The 19690-nt window shown below is 36.0% G+C and overlaps 1 protein-coding gene across 1 annotated transcript in view; it reads right to left on the bottom strand.

Annotated features, from left to right (window-relative positions):
• RABL3 (RAB, member of RAS oncogene family like 3) overlaps window positions 1-19690 on the bottom strand; it is a 38816-nt gene that overhangs the window by 10145 nt on the left and 8981 nt on the right. The window contains exons 3-5 of the mRNA XM_067738761.1: window positions 7657-7786; window positions 3577-3691; window positions 1241-1391 (exon numbers count right to left, since the gene is read on the bottom strand). Of these exons, the coding sequence (XP_067594862.1) occupies window positions 1241-1391; window positions 3577-3691; window positions 7657-7786 (396 nt within the window). The remainder of the gene's footprint in view (window positions 1-1240; window positions 1392-3576; window positions 3692-7656; window positions 7787-19690) is intronic.

Genomic DNA, 19690 nt, shown 5'->3' with positions numbered 1-19690 from the left:
TAAAATTACTGAGTCCGGGGCTTCCCTAGTGGCACAGTGGTTGAGAGTCCGCCTACCAATGCAGGGGACACGGGTTCGTGCCCCAGGCCGGGAAGATCCCACATGCTGCGGAGTGGCTGGGCCCGTGAGCCATGGCCGCTGAGCCTGTGCGTCCGGAGCCTGTGCTCCGCAACGGGAGAGGCCACAACAGCGAGAGGCCCGCGTACCGCAAAAAAAAAAAAAAAATACTGAGTCCTTCTGTCAAACCTTATGAATAAAAAGCACCAGCTGTGGGGCACTTATTCAAAAATTTTCACAAATACTATAATATTGAATACACAGTCAGGTTTGAGTAATTGGTGATCTAGATGATTTCTAACAATTCTTTCAGCTCTGAGATTCTAAATGTTAGGTGAAGGATAATTAAGTGGAAAACAGGCTTAGTTGTAGAGCATGGGCTCTGGAGTCAGAGTGCCTGGTTTGACCGTGTAACCTTGGCCTAATTGCCCCTCTTTGCTTCTAGTCTTCGTTTTTAAAATGGAGGTATTTATAGTACCTACCTTATAGGATTGATGTGAAGACGATGCATGTGAGATAATGTACATAAAGTACTAGAACAGTGCTTGGCACTAATAAGTCCTTAATGAATGTTAGCCATTAGTGGTATTAAACTACCACCACCACGTCTGGAATGCCAGTGCGCAGATATGTTGCAGAAATCCTACTTGCGAACAATGACATATAAACCATGACTGAAGCTGCTGGCCAGGATCATTCTCTAGGCAACACTAACTAGCTTATATGAGAACTTTTCTAGCCTTCTTAATGTCCAGTTCTAATTGAGCTAAATATCTCAGGAAGGGACTCAATCTATTGTATAAACTAATGCTTATACATTACTAACTATACATTAGTTTATATAAACTAATGCTTATGAAGCACTCCTAGTTTACAGTTTGTAATTTTCTCATTTATATACTTGTTTACCCTTTAAGGTAAATTCTGTAGTTTAAGAAGCTAAGAGGCTTTTCTAAAGCAAGAATAAAACAAAGTTTGAACATTCCAACAGGTCAGCATATAAGGAGGCTTTGCCCATCTCATAATCTATGTTGGCTCCAATCTTCATTACTTTTTGGACTAGAACCCAAATGCCTGATTTCAAATATAAAGCTTCCTCTGTGAGCATATAGAACTTTCAAAGTCTTTGGTTTTGCCTTTACCTGATAATAATACAAACATGCATTAGTAAAAAAATACACACCAAATTAATCTCTTCTGCATTGAAATCCTCAGCCAGGAAAGCAGTCCTAGTTAAAACTTCATGGCGCTTGGTTTCATGAATCTGATCCAGTTTAGTCCCTATTACCAACAGTGGGATTTGGTTATCAGCAAACTGTTCCCGGTCATAATCCCTGTGATAAATAATAATGAAGAGGTGAATAGAATTTACCTTTCTGATGTAGATGTGTAATATTTAAATGCAACTACTCACACTATTTTACAGATACTTCACTGACTCTTGCTCACCCATTACCTATAAACTTACTTTTCTCCCACCTACTTGTTCATTTTTTCAATCAATCCTCGCCATCTTTCAAGTTCCAACTATTAATTCAACTACTCAAAATTTGTCCCATGGGTCTTTATAGACTACTTGAATAAACTGAGTGCCCACCAGGTATATGAAAGTAGGTTGACTTGACTTCTCCCAAAGCTCTGTCTTCTAAGGCTAACAGCTCAGGAATTTTTCTGGGTAGATGCAGAGAGTGGATTCAAACCTCTGTGGAGAGAAAACCCAGTACCCTAGCATGGCAGTCACGCCTTTTGCCAGAGGGGAAAATGTCAAGCTTCTGGGTACCTCCTGGGGTATGCATAAGCTTTACACCTACCATACTCATTTCTGTCTATGAATAGTAAAGAAAAATAGATCATTTTAGGAAAATCAGAAATAGGAATGCTGAAGGCCAGCATAAATCAACCATAGGTGATGCTACAGCCTGGGGAAAGATGGAGTCAACAAATGGAAAGGGAAAGAAACAATTGAAATGCAAAATGAATAGTAAAAGGAAAGAATTAAGTACCAAATAGTTGTTTGTCCTGACACGAGAGCTGTGGGAGACACAGAACAGGTAGTAAGAATCACTTAGGGTTAGTGGCCTTGGGTCACTGTCTTTCTATTACTGAAAGGAACATAGAGCCCAATGTTGTTCAATTAATATAAATTCTACTCACATATGAGAAATGAAACAGATTTGGAGTTCTGACATATTATAAGCTCAGTTTATAACAGTCAGCAAAATCTGGTTGCGACACCTTATGACAGTAAATCAATATTGCATAACCTAATCAATACAAACCAGGTGAGCATAATTTTTTTCCTTCCTTTGACATCACTCTTCTTTCTCTTTGAATAATCTAAATTGTGTTTGTGTGTGCGCCTGCACACAAGAACTTACCAAATCTTTTTGCCCTTCACAATAACCTTACAGAGCCTCAGTTACTGTTCAGACTTGGAACAAAATTGTTTTGAATTATGTTACCTCCCATTTCATAAAAATACTATAATCCTAATTACTGCATCAAAGCCAACAATAGTTTGAGTTCAAGGCCTTTGATTCTTCTTACTAACATCAATGTTGACTTAGGAGACATGGTCCAAAACTGAAATTTGCTTTATTAGAGAATAAAGTTTTGAAAGTACCCTCCTTTAGGACTTTTTTCCCCTTATACTCTAACTCTGGCTTACATACAACTTTTTGTATATATTTTATCAAACATCATCTTTGATACACATATTTGTCACTTGCAGTCTTTCATAATCTCTTGCACATTAACATATATATTTATTGTATATATGTAACATAACATATATGTTGCACATAATATATGTATATTTACAATCTGTTCTCTTATTTCTCTTTTTAATTTTCCTTTTTCTCACTTTCTTTCATTAAATCTTATATCCAATTTGAAATTTGATCTCAAAATCCTTTTTTTCTTTTTAAATCATTAGGTAAAAAGCAAATGGGGAATTTTATCATGAATGGATAAGTCTGATAACACCTTAACATCACAAAGAGACAGATAACCAGGTATTGTATTATATGCTCTGTACCACTTAGGCAAAAACAAAAAACCTTGCATCTTTCAGGACACTATATTTAACTACCATTATGAAGAAGATTAGGATTCAGAGAAACAAATAATGTTGGAACAATTGGACATTCATATACAAAAATCGACCTCAACCAAACCCTCACACATTATAACTAACTCAAAACAGATCATAGATCTAAAAGTAAACCAAAACCTGTAAAACTTCTAGAAGAAACACAGGAGAAAACCTGCATGATCTGGGATTAGGCAAAGAGTTGTTATACATGATTCTAAAAACATAATACATAAAAGAGAAATTAGACTTCATCAAAATGAAAAACTATTGCTTTGTGAAAGATACTGTTAAGAGAATGAAAAGACAATCTACAGAGTGGGAGAAAATATTTGCAAATCAAACATTTTACAGAATGTTATTTTGGAGGGTACATTCCTGGGATTGCTATAGCATTTCAAACCAACTGTGAAGTAATCTGGGCTTACCCATTTGTTACCAAGACTCCAGTTGGCACCAAATCCCTGTTGAGAGCTTCCAATGACCAACGATACAAGTTTTGGGATGACTTCTTATTTGTTAAGTCATGGACTAAAATAATACCTAAAATAACCAAAGAAAATAATGTCAATATTGTAACAACTCCTCTTCATTTCACAATTGGCAAAACATTAGGTTGCTTACCGAATGCATTTTGGTACGACTAACAAACTCAGACACAATTATTTTTAAATTTCCTCTGTAAATTCTTGCAAATAATTATTTAAAAATAATTATCTAAAAGCTTTTCTTTGTCAGTTATATAACTTTTAAAAACTTCTACAAGGGCTGACAGATGTCATTAAACTTTTAGAATGTCTTCTTTTTTTCTTCATTCAACACTTAATGAGTGCCTATTCTGCCTGGTCCTAATTACAGAACTACTTCATCAATAAAAAGAATCAAAACTACTTCAAGTATATAGGAAATTATATTCATTCAAAAAGGTTATTTTTTTCCACACTATGCATCTGTCATAGACATCATACATACACATATTACGTACACTCATTAAAATATTTAATAATAAAAATTTATTAAAATGGTATTGATTTAATTTGATACAATTCCTATTCTTTAGCTGACAAGATGTTTTCTTGTAGATCACCTGAACCTAATCAACTCAAAAGTCTAATCATTTAGTTCTTCGGATTAATGGCTAGCTATGTAAGCTTGCTCTACCTGTAAGAGATCTAGTTAACAAAGCAAAAGAAATATGCCACTAGAAGGAGGTAGGAAAAGATAGTCAAGAAGTATGAATAGTAGAAAACAGATGGACTTTTAAGAGATTGAAAAATAGCAAAATGTAATAAGGTTTAGAAATACAATTAAACAGAATCAGTTAAGATCCTGGACAGAAAGGTAAAGCAGGTTATTACAATATGATATTGACAAAAAAGGAAAAGCTTTAATGCCTAGTGAAATTTAGGGTACCATCTTGTGATCAAGAGACAATAGGTTTTTAAACCCCCAACCCTTGCCTATATTACCCAGATTCTACTGTGAAGAGAGAATGTGAAACTGATGATTCTTCCATCTTCAAGATGTAAGATATGTAAATTTGAAAAAGAAGGGCATAAGGGTTAGAATTATTTGGCTCCTCTAGTTTTTACAGACATTGTGTAACTAAGGTGCTTGTGCAAATTATAGTTGACTAGTTCCAGTTAGCTCAGATAAATCTGTATCTCTCCTGGGATCTGGAAAAAATAGAGATCTGACACTTGCCCCCGTGTCCAACTGCATTCACTCTACTTTCCTCAATGAGGGGCTCTATTAGGCATTAAGGAAACATGAACAAGGATAGATTTTAAAAAAGGAATAAAGAGCTACCGTTAAAGAATATAGCTAACATTTATTCAGTATTTATGTGGTAAATATTGTGCTTTACGTCTGGCATCTAATTTGATTTTCAGAACAGTCCTATGAGGTAAGAATTATTATCTTCATTTTACACATGTGGAAACTGAGGCTCAGAGAGGTTGAGTAACTTACCCTAGATCACATGGTAAGTGGGGTAGCGGAATTTGAAATCAAGTATTCTGACAGTAAAAGATTAGAGGAAGACAGAATAAAGTCACTTCAGGGCAAAGGGAGTGGAAGATACTTTCTCCTCTCCTTATTTCCTAGGTATAAATACCACAAAACTATGGGTGGGTTTGGCTGGGAGAGTGAAAAGATTACAAAGGCCTAAATGAGCTATTAGATGCACAGGGAGTTTATTTTTTGAGGATCTCTATTTAAGGCTTTTGAGCTTTTAAGGGCATTGAGCACCTTTTTCCTTATTTTCCTTCTTTCATTTGGGCTGAGAGTTCCTGCTTTGTAGATTACGAGCTAGAAGAGATGGGACACAGTGAGGCCCAAAGGAAAGAAGTCAGGGTGATAGCTGATCAGAATATGTTCTAAATATTTAAAAATAGAGAGGTAGAGACACTTTACAGGTTTCCTTTGGGGATTACCAGCCTCATTCATCACAGTGGGAAGAGGTAGGGTATTGAGGGAAGGAAGTTATTGCTAAGAATAGACTGTATTTGAATGGAGTGATCCTTATGCTCTGTTTCTTAGAAAACTAAGGATGGTAGATGGAGTAAAGAACCTTGAACGCTTCTACCAAGAGAAATGTTCCAGAGGTAGGCTCGAAGAACACAGAAACTGATTTTCTTTCTTTTTCATTGAAGTATAGTTGATTTACAATATTGTGTTAGTTTCAGGTGTACAGCAAAGTGCTTCAGATATATATATATATATATTCAGATTCTTTTCCATTATAGGTTATTACAATATATTGAATATAGTTCCCTGTGCTATACAGTAGGACCTTATTGTTTATCTATCTTATATATAGTAGTTTGTATCTGCTAATCCCAAACTCCTAATTTATCCCTCCCTCCCTTTCCCCTTTGGTAACCATAATTTTGTTTTCTCTGTCTGTGAGTCCCTATTAAGATTGCTCTTAATAGGGAGTTGTTTTTTTTTTTTTTTTTTAAGAAACAGGAATATCTCTCAGTCTTACTTGTAAAACTAACATAGGATATATGAAATTACTTCAATAATATTTAAGGAAGACACAAATCACTAATGGAGAGTAGGTATAGAAAAGATAACCAGATAAATATGGATTTAGATGGATTTCTTCAGTACTTACTAAGCTTACAACTCAGAATTCCATAAAGTTTCTAGGATCTGAATGGTCTTTATTATTTATTTATAATTTTTATCCTAACTCTTTGTCAAAAAGATCTAAACAGGAAAAGTGTTATTTATCCAAACTTTTCTTTGCCAAATCGGATTGATATCAACTTTGACAAGTCATTTGACTGATATAATCCAAGTTTATCACTTGATCCTAGATCTAAACCAGGCTTCATTTCGTTCTCTCCTGCTCTTTAGCAAGTCACCTAATACTATACCAGTCTTATCTTACTGTTTTTTCATTTATATACATTCTATTAATATATGCCATTATCATGTACTTTATCATGTATCATTATGATGTCATATATTAATGTCACCATCTTAAACTGTGTTTTGTTTCATTTATGAATATTTTGTTTCTTCAATTAGATTGTGACACTTTCAGATAGAATTCCGAGCTAAATGCGACATAGGTCTGAACTAACATGACTCATCCTGTATTCTACAGTACGCATCCAATGACAAGAGCCTTCTCTACTTTTTTGAAGTATCTACAACACCTTATGATATGGGATAAGATATTGAAAGAGGAATATAAGTAATGAAGATGGTACTGAATAATTACAATGCTTACTTAATATAGAATGAGATCTAAGCATAGTATAAATGAAGGCCAATTAATAGCTAAGCATCTACCAGAAAGGAAGGGGTAAGATACTAAATCTTTTGGTACATCAATCAAAGAGAAGTTGAAATTATATTTCACAGTAAAAAAAAAAAAAAGGTAAAAAATGAATTAAAGAGAAGATAAAAAAATTCTATAGGTAAATCACAGGTGTCAGTAGTTTAGTTCCTGGACACAGAGTAGGCACTCTATGAACTGCAATTATGTCCTATTACACACCTCTACCTGGAAGTCTGCTCCAGGTGTTTGTATATCTATAACTGGATGAAATTTCTGCACCCCTAAAAACATCCTTAGGCAGCTTTTATAATTACACAGGACTCTAAGGAGCAGATGAAAAAAAATCTCAGTATCTCTGGGACATCTGGCTTAGATCATGGGACTCCTAATGGTATATACTCAGTTGACTGAAGAAACAGCACTCCCAGGGGACAGTGTTTTGGAAGGTTCCATGTTTTATGTCGAGTACCCAAACTATCTCTCAATATTTAGTTTATGACAATAATATAAATAGAAACACTTAGACAAAGCAAATATCTAATGTTCTGAAATACATAGTTAGAATCTAAAAAACATGAACTGGAATGTGATATGCAGATTTAAATTAAGAGTTGGGGGTATCTTAGATCTTTCTTAAATTAAGATGAGTCCAGCATTCCTCATCAGATGATCTGAGACCATTAATATATGGTAAAAATAAAAAATGTTTTACCATTTACAGAGTTGTAGAATACTGCTCTTGTGCTTTTCACACTGCTGGCACTGCCCACAGAGCCTCCAACATCCCAAAATTCTATATAGTAGGTCTTCTCTTCTGGGGTTCCTTCTTTGTAGTCATGAACCTAACAAATCAATCCATCAAAATAATTATTATAGCCACTAAGAAAACTCATAAACACCCTCATTCCAGATTAAAGCACTGAACATTCCATATCAGCAGCTTACCCTCTGACTCTCTAATCACCACCTCCTATCTTTACAGCTTCCTCTCTCTAACACTCCAACTCTAATAATAATCTTTGACCCCAAAGGTCCCTATAGTTCATGGATCCTAACACCTTCCAAAGTCCCCCCTTCCACTTCCAAACCTTCACTTCCTTCCTAACTAAGCATAAATTCTGCTATTCGTCATTTTAATCTCTCCTTTACTCTTCCCTCACATAGTATTCATTAGACAAAACTCCAGCCCTGATTATATCCACCTTTTCCTGTATTCCATGTCTGCAACCCAGCTAGCGAGTGTAATGTTCAGAAAAATATACATTCAAGCTAACTGGATTCATTTTAAATTCAAGTCTACCTTTGGAGCTCTCTGTCAATCAGTTCCATAGTCTATTTCCTCTTTTCCTCCCCTAGGTAACTATTTCACACTTACTCCTATTTTTCAAACTTCCAATCTCTCTTCCTTGTCCTCAGGCACAGCTAATAATCTTGCTTCCAGAGACAGAAGCAATCAGAAGAGAACTCTACAACCTGCTCTTCGCTTATCTATCCACTCCCTGTATCTGTACCCATATAATCTGCTTTCCTTGCAGCTATTATAGATAAACTGTCTGTGTCTCTAAGGTCAAATCCCCTTCTTATGCATAAAATCCCATCCCTTCTTTCTTATCAAAGAGGTAGCTCTATCAATTCTCCCTTTCATCATCAAATTATCCCTCTCTGTTGGATTAATTCCCACCAGCGAACAACCATGCCATAATTTTTCCCATCTTAAAATAACCTTCTCTTGGGCTTCCCTAGTGGCACAGTGGTTGAGAGTCCGCCTGCCGATGCAGGGGACACGGGTTCGTGCCCTGGTCCGGGAAGATCCCACATGCCGCGGAGCGGCTGGGCCCGTGAGCCATGGCCGCTGAGCCTGTGCGTCCGGAGTCTGTGCTCCGCAACGGGAGAGGCCACAACAGTGAGAGGCCACAACAGTGAGAGGCCAGCGTACCGCAAAAAAAAAATAAAAAAATAACCTTCTCTTGACCTCATGTCTTCCTCTAGCTGCCAAACCACTTCTCTATGCCTTTTTACGGCAAAAGCCCTCCAAAGAGTTGTCTCTTCTCAACTGTCTCTGATTCTTTTCCTTATATTCTCTTTTGAACTCATTCCTGTCACACCTTTTGTCCCAGTCACCCCACTGAAATATTCCTTATCAAGGTCATTAATGGCTTCCACACTGCTAAATCCAACAATCAATGAATAGTTTCCATCTTACTCTATCATCTGATAAAACTAATCACTCCTCTTTCAATACTTTCTTCACTTAACTTACAGGAATATCATACTATTCCGCTTTTCTTCCCACCTCACTGGCTAAGCCTTTTCAGTCTCCATTTGGGTTGTCTTCATCTCTCTACCCTCTTAATTGTTAGAGTGTTCCAAGGTTTAGTTCTTGGATATCTCGCAACACTTGCTCTTTTGACAATTTCATCTATTCTTATGATTTAAAATGTCATAAATACGTTGATGAATTCCAAATTTATATACATCCTGGAGCAGTCCCTTGAACCTCAGACTACCATATCACCTAACTACAATTTGGATGTCTAACAGGCACCTCAAATTTAACATATTTAAAAATAATAACCCAATCTTCCTCCCAAACCCATTCTTCTCCCAGTTTTCTCTGATCCAGTAAAAGGCAATTCTAGCCTTCTAGTTAGTTGAAGGGCCAAAAACTTAAGCATTAACTTAACTCTTAACTTAAAACTTAACTCCTCTCATACTGCATATCTGATTTGTCAGCAAATTCTGCTGCTTTTGCCTTAAAAAAAAATCCAAAACCTGTTCATTTCAAACCATCTCAACTATTACCACCCTCAAAGCCTCTATCTATCTCTTTGCCTGAATTAATGTAATCATCCCCTAACTGATTTCCCCACTAGAGCCTCACCGACTCACTTTCCCACCACCCTCCATTTGTTCTCCAAATAGTAGCTAGAGTGATCATTTTAAAATGAAAGTTAGATCATATCCCCCTTCAATTCAAAACTCTCCAATGACTTTCTTACTCAGAGTAAACTCCAAAATCTCTCTCTTTCTCATGGTCTAGACTCTATAAGAATTTACTGCTTATATTTCAGAAACGAAATCTGATATATGGCAACCTTATCTATTAGAATATAGACAAGAGCCAGATTATAATACGGTGGTTCAGGGGTGTACATCAGAATCTTTCAAGGTTTTTTTTTTTAGAAATATACATGCCAACAAAAGCAAAAAATAAACAAGTGGGACTACATCAAATAAAACAGCTTCTACACAGCAAAGGAAACGAGCAACAAAGTGAAAAGGCATCCTATGGAATGGGATAAAATATTTGCAAATCATACATCTGATAAAGGGTTAATATCCAAAATATATAAAGAAATAATACAATTCAATAGCAAAAAACCCAAGTTAAAAATTGGGCAGAGGAACTGAATAGACGTTTTTTCAAAGAAGACAAATGGTCAACAAATACCTGAAACGGTGCTCAATATCACTAATCAGAAGGGAAATGAATATCAAAAGTGTGAGATAGCACCTCACACCTCTTAATATGGCTGTTATCAAAAAGACAAGAGATAACAAGTGTTGGTAAGCATGTGGAGAAAAGGGAACCCTTGTACACTACTGGTGGGAATGTAAATTGTTTCAGCCACCATGGAAACAGAATGAAGGTTCCTCAAAAAGTTAAAAATAGAACAACCATATGATCCAGCAAGCCCACTTCTGGGTATATATCCAAAGGAAATGAAAACAGGATACTGAAGAGATATCTGCACTCCCATGTTCTGTGCACAACAGTCAAGATATGAAGACAATTCAAGTGTCTGTCAATGGATGAAGGAATAGAGAAGATGTGATATACAGCCATGAGATGGAATATTATCCCATTATTCAGCCATGGGGCTGGGGTGGGGGGGCGGTGGGGAAATCCTGCCATTTGAGACAACATGATTGGATCTTGAGGGAATTATGCTAAGTGAAACAAGCCACTCAGAGAAACAAAAAAAAAAACAACTGCATGCTATCACCTATATGTAGAATCTAAATAAAAAGTTAAACTCATAGAAACAGAAAATAGAAAAGTGGTTGACAGGGGTGGGGGAAATAGGGAGAAATTGGTATAAAGGTACAAATTTTCATCTCTAAAATGAATAAGGTCTGAGGACCTAATGTATGATATGGTGACTGTAGTTGATAACACTCTGTAGTATAACCGAAACATGCTAATAGAACTTAAATGTTCTCACCAAATAAATAATAAATAAACATGTGAGGTGATGGATGTGCTAATTAACTGGATGGGAGGAATCCTTTCACAATGTGTAAGAATATAGTAAATCATCACAATATACACTTTAAATATCTTACAACTTTTTTTGTCAATTATATCTCAATAAAGCTGGAAAAAAAAGTCCTTAAAAAAAAAGAAATATACATGTCAGACTTACTGAATCCGTAACTTTGGGGTCCAGTCCTTGGCATGCATAATTTGAACAATTCTCCAAATGATTTTGCTGTAATCTCTAGTTAAGAATTACTCATTTTATACAATGGAACTCTTTTGGTATCAGGAAGCCTAGACTATATTCATTGATTGCTACTAATTATCCCTGATATCTTTGAGTCTCAGTTTCTTTGCTTACAAAACGAAGAAGTTATATTCTGTATATCAAATGGCTCTGAAATAACAGAAAGCAAGATAGCTGAATAGTTAAAATAGATGTCATAAAATGCATATATCAATATGTTTAACAGAATGCTTCATACTTTTTACTTATTCACATTTTTTTTGGGTCCAAATCCTTTTGTCCAAGGAAAACTTTAAGTAAATAAGATATTCTACAGATAGCCACATTGACGTTAAGATAAGACAATTAGCAGACTGGCAACAAAGAGGATAGGACACAAAAATGACAACAGCAAAATCACAGCAGTTGGGGACCATTGTGGATAATAGAAAGTAATCTTGTATACTGTGATAAAAGGTATCACTATTTTGCTATAAGGCATAAATAACTGATAATATGTGAAAATGTTAAGTCATCAATAAAAAGGTTAAACTACATGAATTCTGTTTATGAAAGCAAGGAAATTTATAATATCAAGATTTCTAAGCAAAACCACCGAAACGAACAATACAAGGTATTATAAGGAGTCAGTTACCTGGTATCAAAAAGCTCAACTACTTTAGTGAAGCTTTCTCTGGCTGCCACCCTCCCTGGCTCCAAAACCAATCAGGGCCAGTTAGGTACTCTTCTTATTTGCTCCCATAACATCCTGCACAGTTCTATCATTTCACTAACCACACTGTCTTATTTATCTGCTGATATCTCTTCTATTAGACTCTGAGCTTAAGAGCATGGACCATATTATTCATCTTGGTAGGCCTACAACATAGCATAATACCTGGCACATATTAGATGCTTTGATATGTTTAGTTAAATCAAGGAATAAATTCAGGATATATCATCCTCTAAGGTTTTATTATACTCAGTTTATTATTTTACTGAATTCCAGTGCTTCTCAGGTACAGTTCTAAGAACAAATTAAATCAGAACCAATAGGAAGGCTTATTTTAAAAAATACAGATTCTTGGACAACTCTTGAAGCTTCTGGGGTGAGGCTCAAGGATCTGTATTTTAAAGAAAGCTCTCTAGGAGATTCTCATACATAATTAAGCTGGGCAACAATTTAAGTACATCATTTTTTTTCTCTAAAGTTATTTCAAATGTCTAATGTTTACAGACTGTAAACAGACTGTAACTCCTTCCAGAATAGCCACTATGTAATACAACTTCCAGGTAGCATGCCCTCTTAGCCTTGCAATGTACCAAGTCTATTAGCCAGCTCCCTTTTGGCTACACACGCTCCCAAGCCAGATTCACCCACTCATCTGTACTCTTCACCACAAAATACCTTCCTTAATTAAATCTTTTCATGTTTCCTTCCAGAATTAGAAGAGAAGGTACCCTTCTTTCTTTCCAAACTGGTGAATTAAACTAAGTTTTACTTAATTCAAATGTAATGAGTCCTAAGAATTTTAACCGTGGCTTGTAGCTCATAGCTATGACATAATATCTTTTATATGGGTGAGTGATCTCCAAGGGAAAGCCTGACATTTTAACAAGTATTGCTCTTGACACAATAAGTGGTCCGTCGGTGCTATACTAAGAGCCCAACATGATGGGGGGTAATGCCAAACTATAAGAAATGTGTTTTATATTTAAATCAGGTCATCAAGGAACGAATATTTAAAGTCATTACAGACTTTACAGCTATATAAAGAAGGATTTTTCTCAACAGGTAGCAAAAGTATGTGCTGATCATCAAATGGGAAAAGGAACTATACTGTAACTTTGGTACTTCTCATTTACTCACTTCTTAACTTTTTATTGGAAATCAAATCAAGACTAAGTATAAAAGGTTTTGTCTCATTTGAAGAGTTTATTCATTGTGTGTAATTTTTAAAAAGGAGAAACAAATTTAGTAAAGAAAATGATACACATCAGGAAAGAGCAGTGGATGTAGATATTCTCTAGTAAGTTTGGTTTAGTATGTGTGCCTGTAGAACTATTATTAAAGAGAGTCAGGAAGGTAGGAGGTCTTAGGAGAGAGTTGGGAGAAAAGACAGAAGGATAGAAAAAAGTCAACAATGAGAGTGTACCAGGGGAGTAGGAATTGAATTTGTCTCATTCATTGCTGTACTTCTAAGTCTTTGCAGTGTCTGATACCCAGGAGGTATGCAATATATATAATGAATGAATAAATGAATGAATGAATAATATCATAAAGGTGTCTGCTAACTGCCTCTTCCTTACCAGTAATCTTGTTTTGCCTTCAGCCAAGTTCATTTCCTCTATTTAAAAAAAAAAACCCTTGGACTTCCCTGGTGGTGCAGTGGTTAAGAATCCGCCTGCCAGTGCAGGGACCTCGGGTTCGATCCCTGGTCTGGGAAGATCCCACCTGCCCCACATGCCACAGAGCAACTAAGTCCGTGTGCCACAACTACTGAGTCTGTACTCTACAGCCCACGAGCCACAACTACTGAGCCTGTGCGCCACAACTACTGAAGCCTGCGCACCTAGAGCCTGTGCTCCACAACAACAGAAGCCACCACAACGAGAAGCACACACACTGCAATGAAGAGTAGCCCCCACTCACCACAACTAGATAAAACCCTCGCACGGCAATCCAACACAGACAAAAATAAATTAAATAAAATAATTTATAAAAATAAAAAAATAAATTAAAAAACCCTTCACTTTCCCCTTCTATTCTGTACCCATCTGCTCCTTTATTTAACCTCTAAACGACTGATTTAAACCCCTGTTTCTATTTCCTCTCTGCCTACTCACATCATTTGGTTTCTGCCACTAACATTCCATTGCGTTTTCAAAGGTCAGCACTACCTTCATCGTCACCAAATCCAATTTTTTTTCTCTTAGTCCTTATATCTCTGTATTATTTCATACTAAAAATCAATCCCTCCTTCATGAAATTCTCATCTCTTTTTTGCTCTTGCGGTATTTCATCATCTTGGCTATCCCTCCTATCTCTTTGATCAATATTTCTCTGACCCCCTTTTCAACATCAACTCTCTAAATATACCCCAAGGTTCTCCCTCAGCTCTTCTCTTTCTAAATTTTCCTTTCTGAAAACCTCATCAGCTCTCATGGTTCAGGATTATCCCTATACAGATAATTCCAATTCAGAATTCTCTCTTGAGCTTCAACACGTCTAATGCCTTCCAGACATTGGATAGCTCACAGATCCCTCCCTTCATCATGTCCAGAGCTAAATTTATCATTTCTTTCTCTTCCACCTGTAATATATATCCCTCTTCTTAAGGAATAGTACATTTGTCCGTTGCCCAGGCTGCCCATTCAATCATTAACACTCAGTATAATTTTCTGTTCTTCACAAGCGACTCACTTTCTTGCTTGAACACTTATATTCTATATCAGAGCTATCCCATAGAACTTTCTGTGATGATGGAAATGTCAAATATGGTAACCACCAGCAACATGTGACTACTGGGCACTCGAAATGTGGTTAGTTCAACCAAGCAACTAAATTTTTAATTTTAGTTCATTTAAATTAAATTTAAATCTCCATGAGTCTAGTCGTTACTGTATTTAACAGCATTAGAATACCTTTTTCTTAATACCATTCTGGAACAAAAGGCAGTACAGAGTAGTGATCAAAAGCACAGGTTTCTGAACCAGACTGTCTGGGTTTGAATTCCACCTCCATCACTTATTAGCATTGTGACCGTGAACAAGTCAGTTAATACTTCTGTGCCTCAACTACTTCATGTGTCAGATAGGGAAGCTAATAGTACCTACCTCAAAGGGTTGTGGGCATTAAGGCTTGTGGATTAGTATGCAAAATAGGTGCCTAGCCAAAGTAAGCACTAAAAAATGTTAGCCATCATTTATTATTACCATTATTTTAAAGATCATTTATATAAAGACCTTGTCCCACCTACCAGTTCCCACCTCATATTTTTAGTGGTAGGAAGACTGCCCTTAAAAAATTTTTTTTTCTCCCCAGTGCTTGTATATTGTTATGCTGCCCAAGAGGAATTCAATAGATACTGATTGTGTGCAATGTGTAAATTAGAGTTAAAAATCCCATTAAAGTGAACTAGAAATGACAAATCAATTTCCTTATTTATAATTTGTGAAAAGATTAAATTCTGTAAGTTTTGTTTTCATAATTAAACATAGCCATGCATTTATATTGGTCCCATTAGACTTGGGGCAACAAAATTAGAACACAGCAATGAATGAAGAGTACCACAAAATAAAACTTTTCTCTCTTCCCTTCAGTTCAGTTACACCTCTGCACTGCATACTAAATCCAAAATGTTAATAATTACCGAGTACATACTTTAAGCTTATTAGCTTCACCCAGTACTTGAAATTAAACCATTACATTATCATCTTTACCATCTCTATTTTTAGTTGGCTGTTAACAGATGTGAAATGAGCTAAATGGGGCAACTGTTTTTAAGAGTTCTGAAGAGTGTGTATTTATGGATCTATACTGATTCTGGAGATCCCCTTTCAGGTTTCAGTAACACAGAAGCTGTAATTGCAATATAAAAGCTGCTACAGCAGAAAGTGTTCTTTCAAGTTATTTAGGTAAAGCCTTTATCAGATTTAACCATCCTTGCTAGAGGGAAGAACTGTTCACTTTATTACAACAAGAGTCAATATAATTTACATGTCTATCAGAACTTACCTTAAGATTATCGTTTAAAAATGCCTTTTACTTATGTTGTCACTCAAGAAATGCATTTTTCTCAAAGAAGACAGATCAACCAGCCCAATTCAATGAAGAGTAATAAAAGCAAGATCACTTTCAGCCCCACATGCCCAACTCTTCCACGGTAATGCAATTCAGGCCAGTCTGGCTTTAAAGAAGTCAGTAACACACTCATTCCAGTAAAATTCATCACATTATTACATGACACTTGTCTTCGACTACTGTAGCCTTTATTCCAGTCTCCCTTTGGGCAGTTTTACATCCTCCCCACTGTTCCCTGGAACTATGGAGGGAGTTCAAAAGTCGACAGTCTTTCATAAGATAACTCAAGGGAACTTCAATTTCACTTTCTCCAAAAGCAGGGGTTTCCAAAGGAAATCGCTACTGTTACTTCTAAAACTTGGTCAGGGTTCTTGGGAACTAACTAAACTCATATTGATCTGCAATCTGGGACATACGTAGAAGAACTCCTTACAGATACACCCCGAGTCTCCACCTTCATATACAGGAGGCTGCTAAGACAAAGTTTCTTTTGGAAATTTTGCTACCAGCTACACTCAAGACCTGTTATCCTAAGTTCCCATATACTTTGGGTCCTTAATTGGTTTCTTATATTCTGATTCCCAAACTGCTTTCTGCTTCCTCTACCCATTATTCAATCCCAATTGTTTCCTTCCAAATCTTTCCACTTCTCTCCTAGAAACTTACTCCATGATTATATAAAATTCCATTATATTCTTATCCTCAACCTCATTGTATTAACTGATGCCAGCCTCTACCCTGAAGATAAAACTTCTCCTGCTGCCCTCTCAGATGGATGCTGTTCACTCTTCCACATTCGAATTACCCTGGAGTTAAAAAATAGGAAATACCTTGCATGAGGCTTTGGACCATCTAGCTATACTCCCCTTCCCTTCCTCTTCCCTTACTGTTAATACCTTTTAACTCCCTGTCAGCATCTGATTCATAGTCTTGCCTCTCTAAGTCCTGTCATTAACCACTTCCATATCCACTTTGAAAACTGATTCCACATCCTACCCAGTGTTCCTCAAAACACTGTTCACCTGCACCAGAATTGTCTCAGGTGCTTCTTAAAATGTAGATTCCTGGGCATGTATAACTCTGAATCAGAATATCTGGGGGCCTTTGTTATAAAGCAGAAACTAACACACCATTGTAAAGCAATTATACACCAATAAAGATGTTAAAAAAAAAAGAATATCTGGGGGCAAGGTCCAAGAATCAAATTAAAAAACTAAGACATCAGGGCTTCCCTGGTGGCGCAGTGGTTGAGAGTCCGCCTGCCGATGCAGGGGACACAGGTTCGTGCCCCGGTCTGGGAGGATCCCACATGCCGCGGAGCGGCTGGGCCCGTGAGCCATGGCCGCTGAGCCTGTGTGTCCAGAGCCTGTGCATCCAGAGCCTGTGCTCCGCAATGGGAGAGGCCACAACAGTGAGAGGCCCGCGTACCGCAAAACAAACAAACAAACAAACAAAAAAAAAAACTAAGACATCAGACTGCTTATCAAAGCAAAATTTAACTATATCTTATTTACAAGAAATACACTGTAAATACAAGGGTACAGGAAACACAAAAGTTAAGAGATGGAAGTAAGATACACCACAAAACATTAACTAAAAATAAGTTGGTTTATACAATATAATACTATTTTTATACAATATAATACTATTAACTATAGTCACCATGTTGTACATTATATCCCCAGAACTTATTTACCTTATAACTGGAAGTTTGTACCTTTGACCATCTTCACCCATATTACCCCTCTCCCCCTTTCACCCCCACTTCTGGCAACCACGAATTTCTTCTCTGTTCCCATGAGTTTGGTTATTTCAGATTCCACATCTAAGTGTGCTAATACAGTAATTGTCTTTCTCTCTCTGACTTATTTCACTTAGCATAATGCCCTCAAGGTCCATCCATGTTGTTTCAAATGGCAGAATTTCCTTCTTTTTTATGGCTGAATAATATTCCACTGTATATATAACACAATTTCTTTGTCCATTCATTCATTAGTGAACACAATCTTAAAAATTCTCATGACAAGAAAAGAATTGTAACTATGTGAGGTTATGCATGTTACCTAAACTTATTGTGGTAATCATTTCTCAGTATATACATATATCAAATCATTTTGTTGTACACCTTAAACTAATACAAAGTTATATGTCAATTATATCTCAATAAAACTGGGGAAAAAAGTGGGATTTAGCTGTTTTATTACCAGACAAAATAGACTTCAAAGTACAATGTATTACTGGATATACAGAGGATATATCATGATGATAAAATGTTAAACCCTTCTGGAAGTTTAAACAATCTTAAATTAGAACACACCTAATAAAACAACCTCAAAATATATAAACAAAAATGGGCAGAATTAAAATGAGAAATAGAAAAATCCACACTTATAGTTGGAGATTATAATACTCATTCCTTAGCAACTGATGAAACAAGCAACAAAGAAAATCAGTCGAGATAGAGAAGATTTGAACAAAAAGACTAACAAACTTGACCTAATTGATATATTTAGAACAATGCACTCAACAGTTACAAAATATGCATTCTTTTCAAGTGCACAGAAATATTTACCAAAATTGGCATTAAGCAAATCTCATCAAATTTCAAAGAATGAAATCATACAGCACATGTTCTATGCACAATGAAAGTAAGCTAGAAATCAATAATTAAAAGATAATAAACATTCTCAAAGTTTGGAAATTAAGTGGCACATTTCTAAACCACCCATGAGTCAAAGAAGAAATCATAATGGAAATTAGACAGTATTTTGAACTGAATGATAATAAACAAAATTTCAGAGAGGCAGCTAAAGCTGTGCCTAGATAGAAATTTAGAGCCTTAGAGCTTTCTAAAGGGAAGCCTGAAAAAAACCAGTGAAACAACTACCCAGTGCAAGAAGTTAGAAAAAAAAACAGCTAATTAAACCCAAAGAAAGTATAGACATAATAGAGAAAAAACCAGAAATTAATAAAATAGAAAACAGACATATAATAGATAAAATCAACAAAGCCCCAAACTGGTCCTAGATAGACCTCTAGCAAGACTGACCAAGAAAATAAGAGAAAGGCCACAAATTACCCATATCAGAAATGAAAGAAGGAATACTACTGCAGATCCTACAGATATTGAAAGACAATAGAGGATATAAAAACAAATTTTTTGACAATTTACATGAAGCAAATTATTTCAAAAACGTAAGTTATCAAAATTGATATAGAAGAAATAGTCATTTTCATATTTTCTTTAATGTTATTTAAAAACTCCCACAAAGAAAACTTTAGGTCCAGAGGTTTTTAACTGTGAATTCTTCCAAATACCTAAGGAAGAAATAAAACCAATCTTACATAAACTCTTCCGGAGAATAGATACAGAGGTAAAACTTCCCAACTCATTTTACGAGGCTAGCATAATCCTGATACTAAAATCCCACAAGGAGATTATAAGAAAGGAAAAT

This window comes from Pseudorca crassidens, chromosome 5 (genome assembly GCF_039906515.1).
Source record: "Pseudorca crassidens isolate mPseCra1 chromosome 5, mPseCra1.hap1, whole genome shotgun sequence".
Taxonomy (NCBI): domain Eukaryota; kingdom Metazoa; phylum Chordata; class Mammalia; order Artiodactyla; family Delphinidae; genus Pseudorca; species Pseudorca crassidens.
Note: the sequence above shows the minus strand (reverse complement) of the source record. Positions and strands in the feature narration are given on the sequence as shown.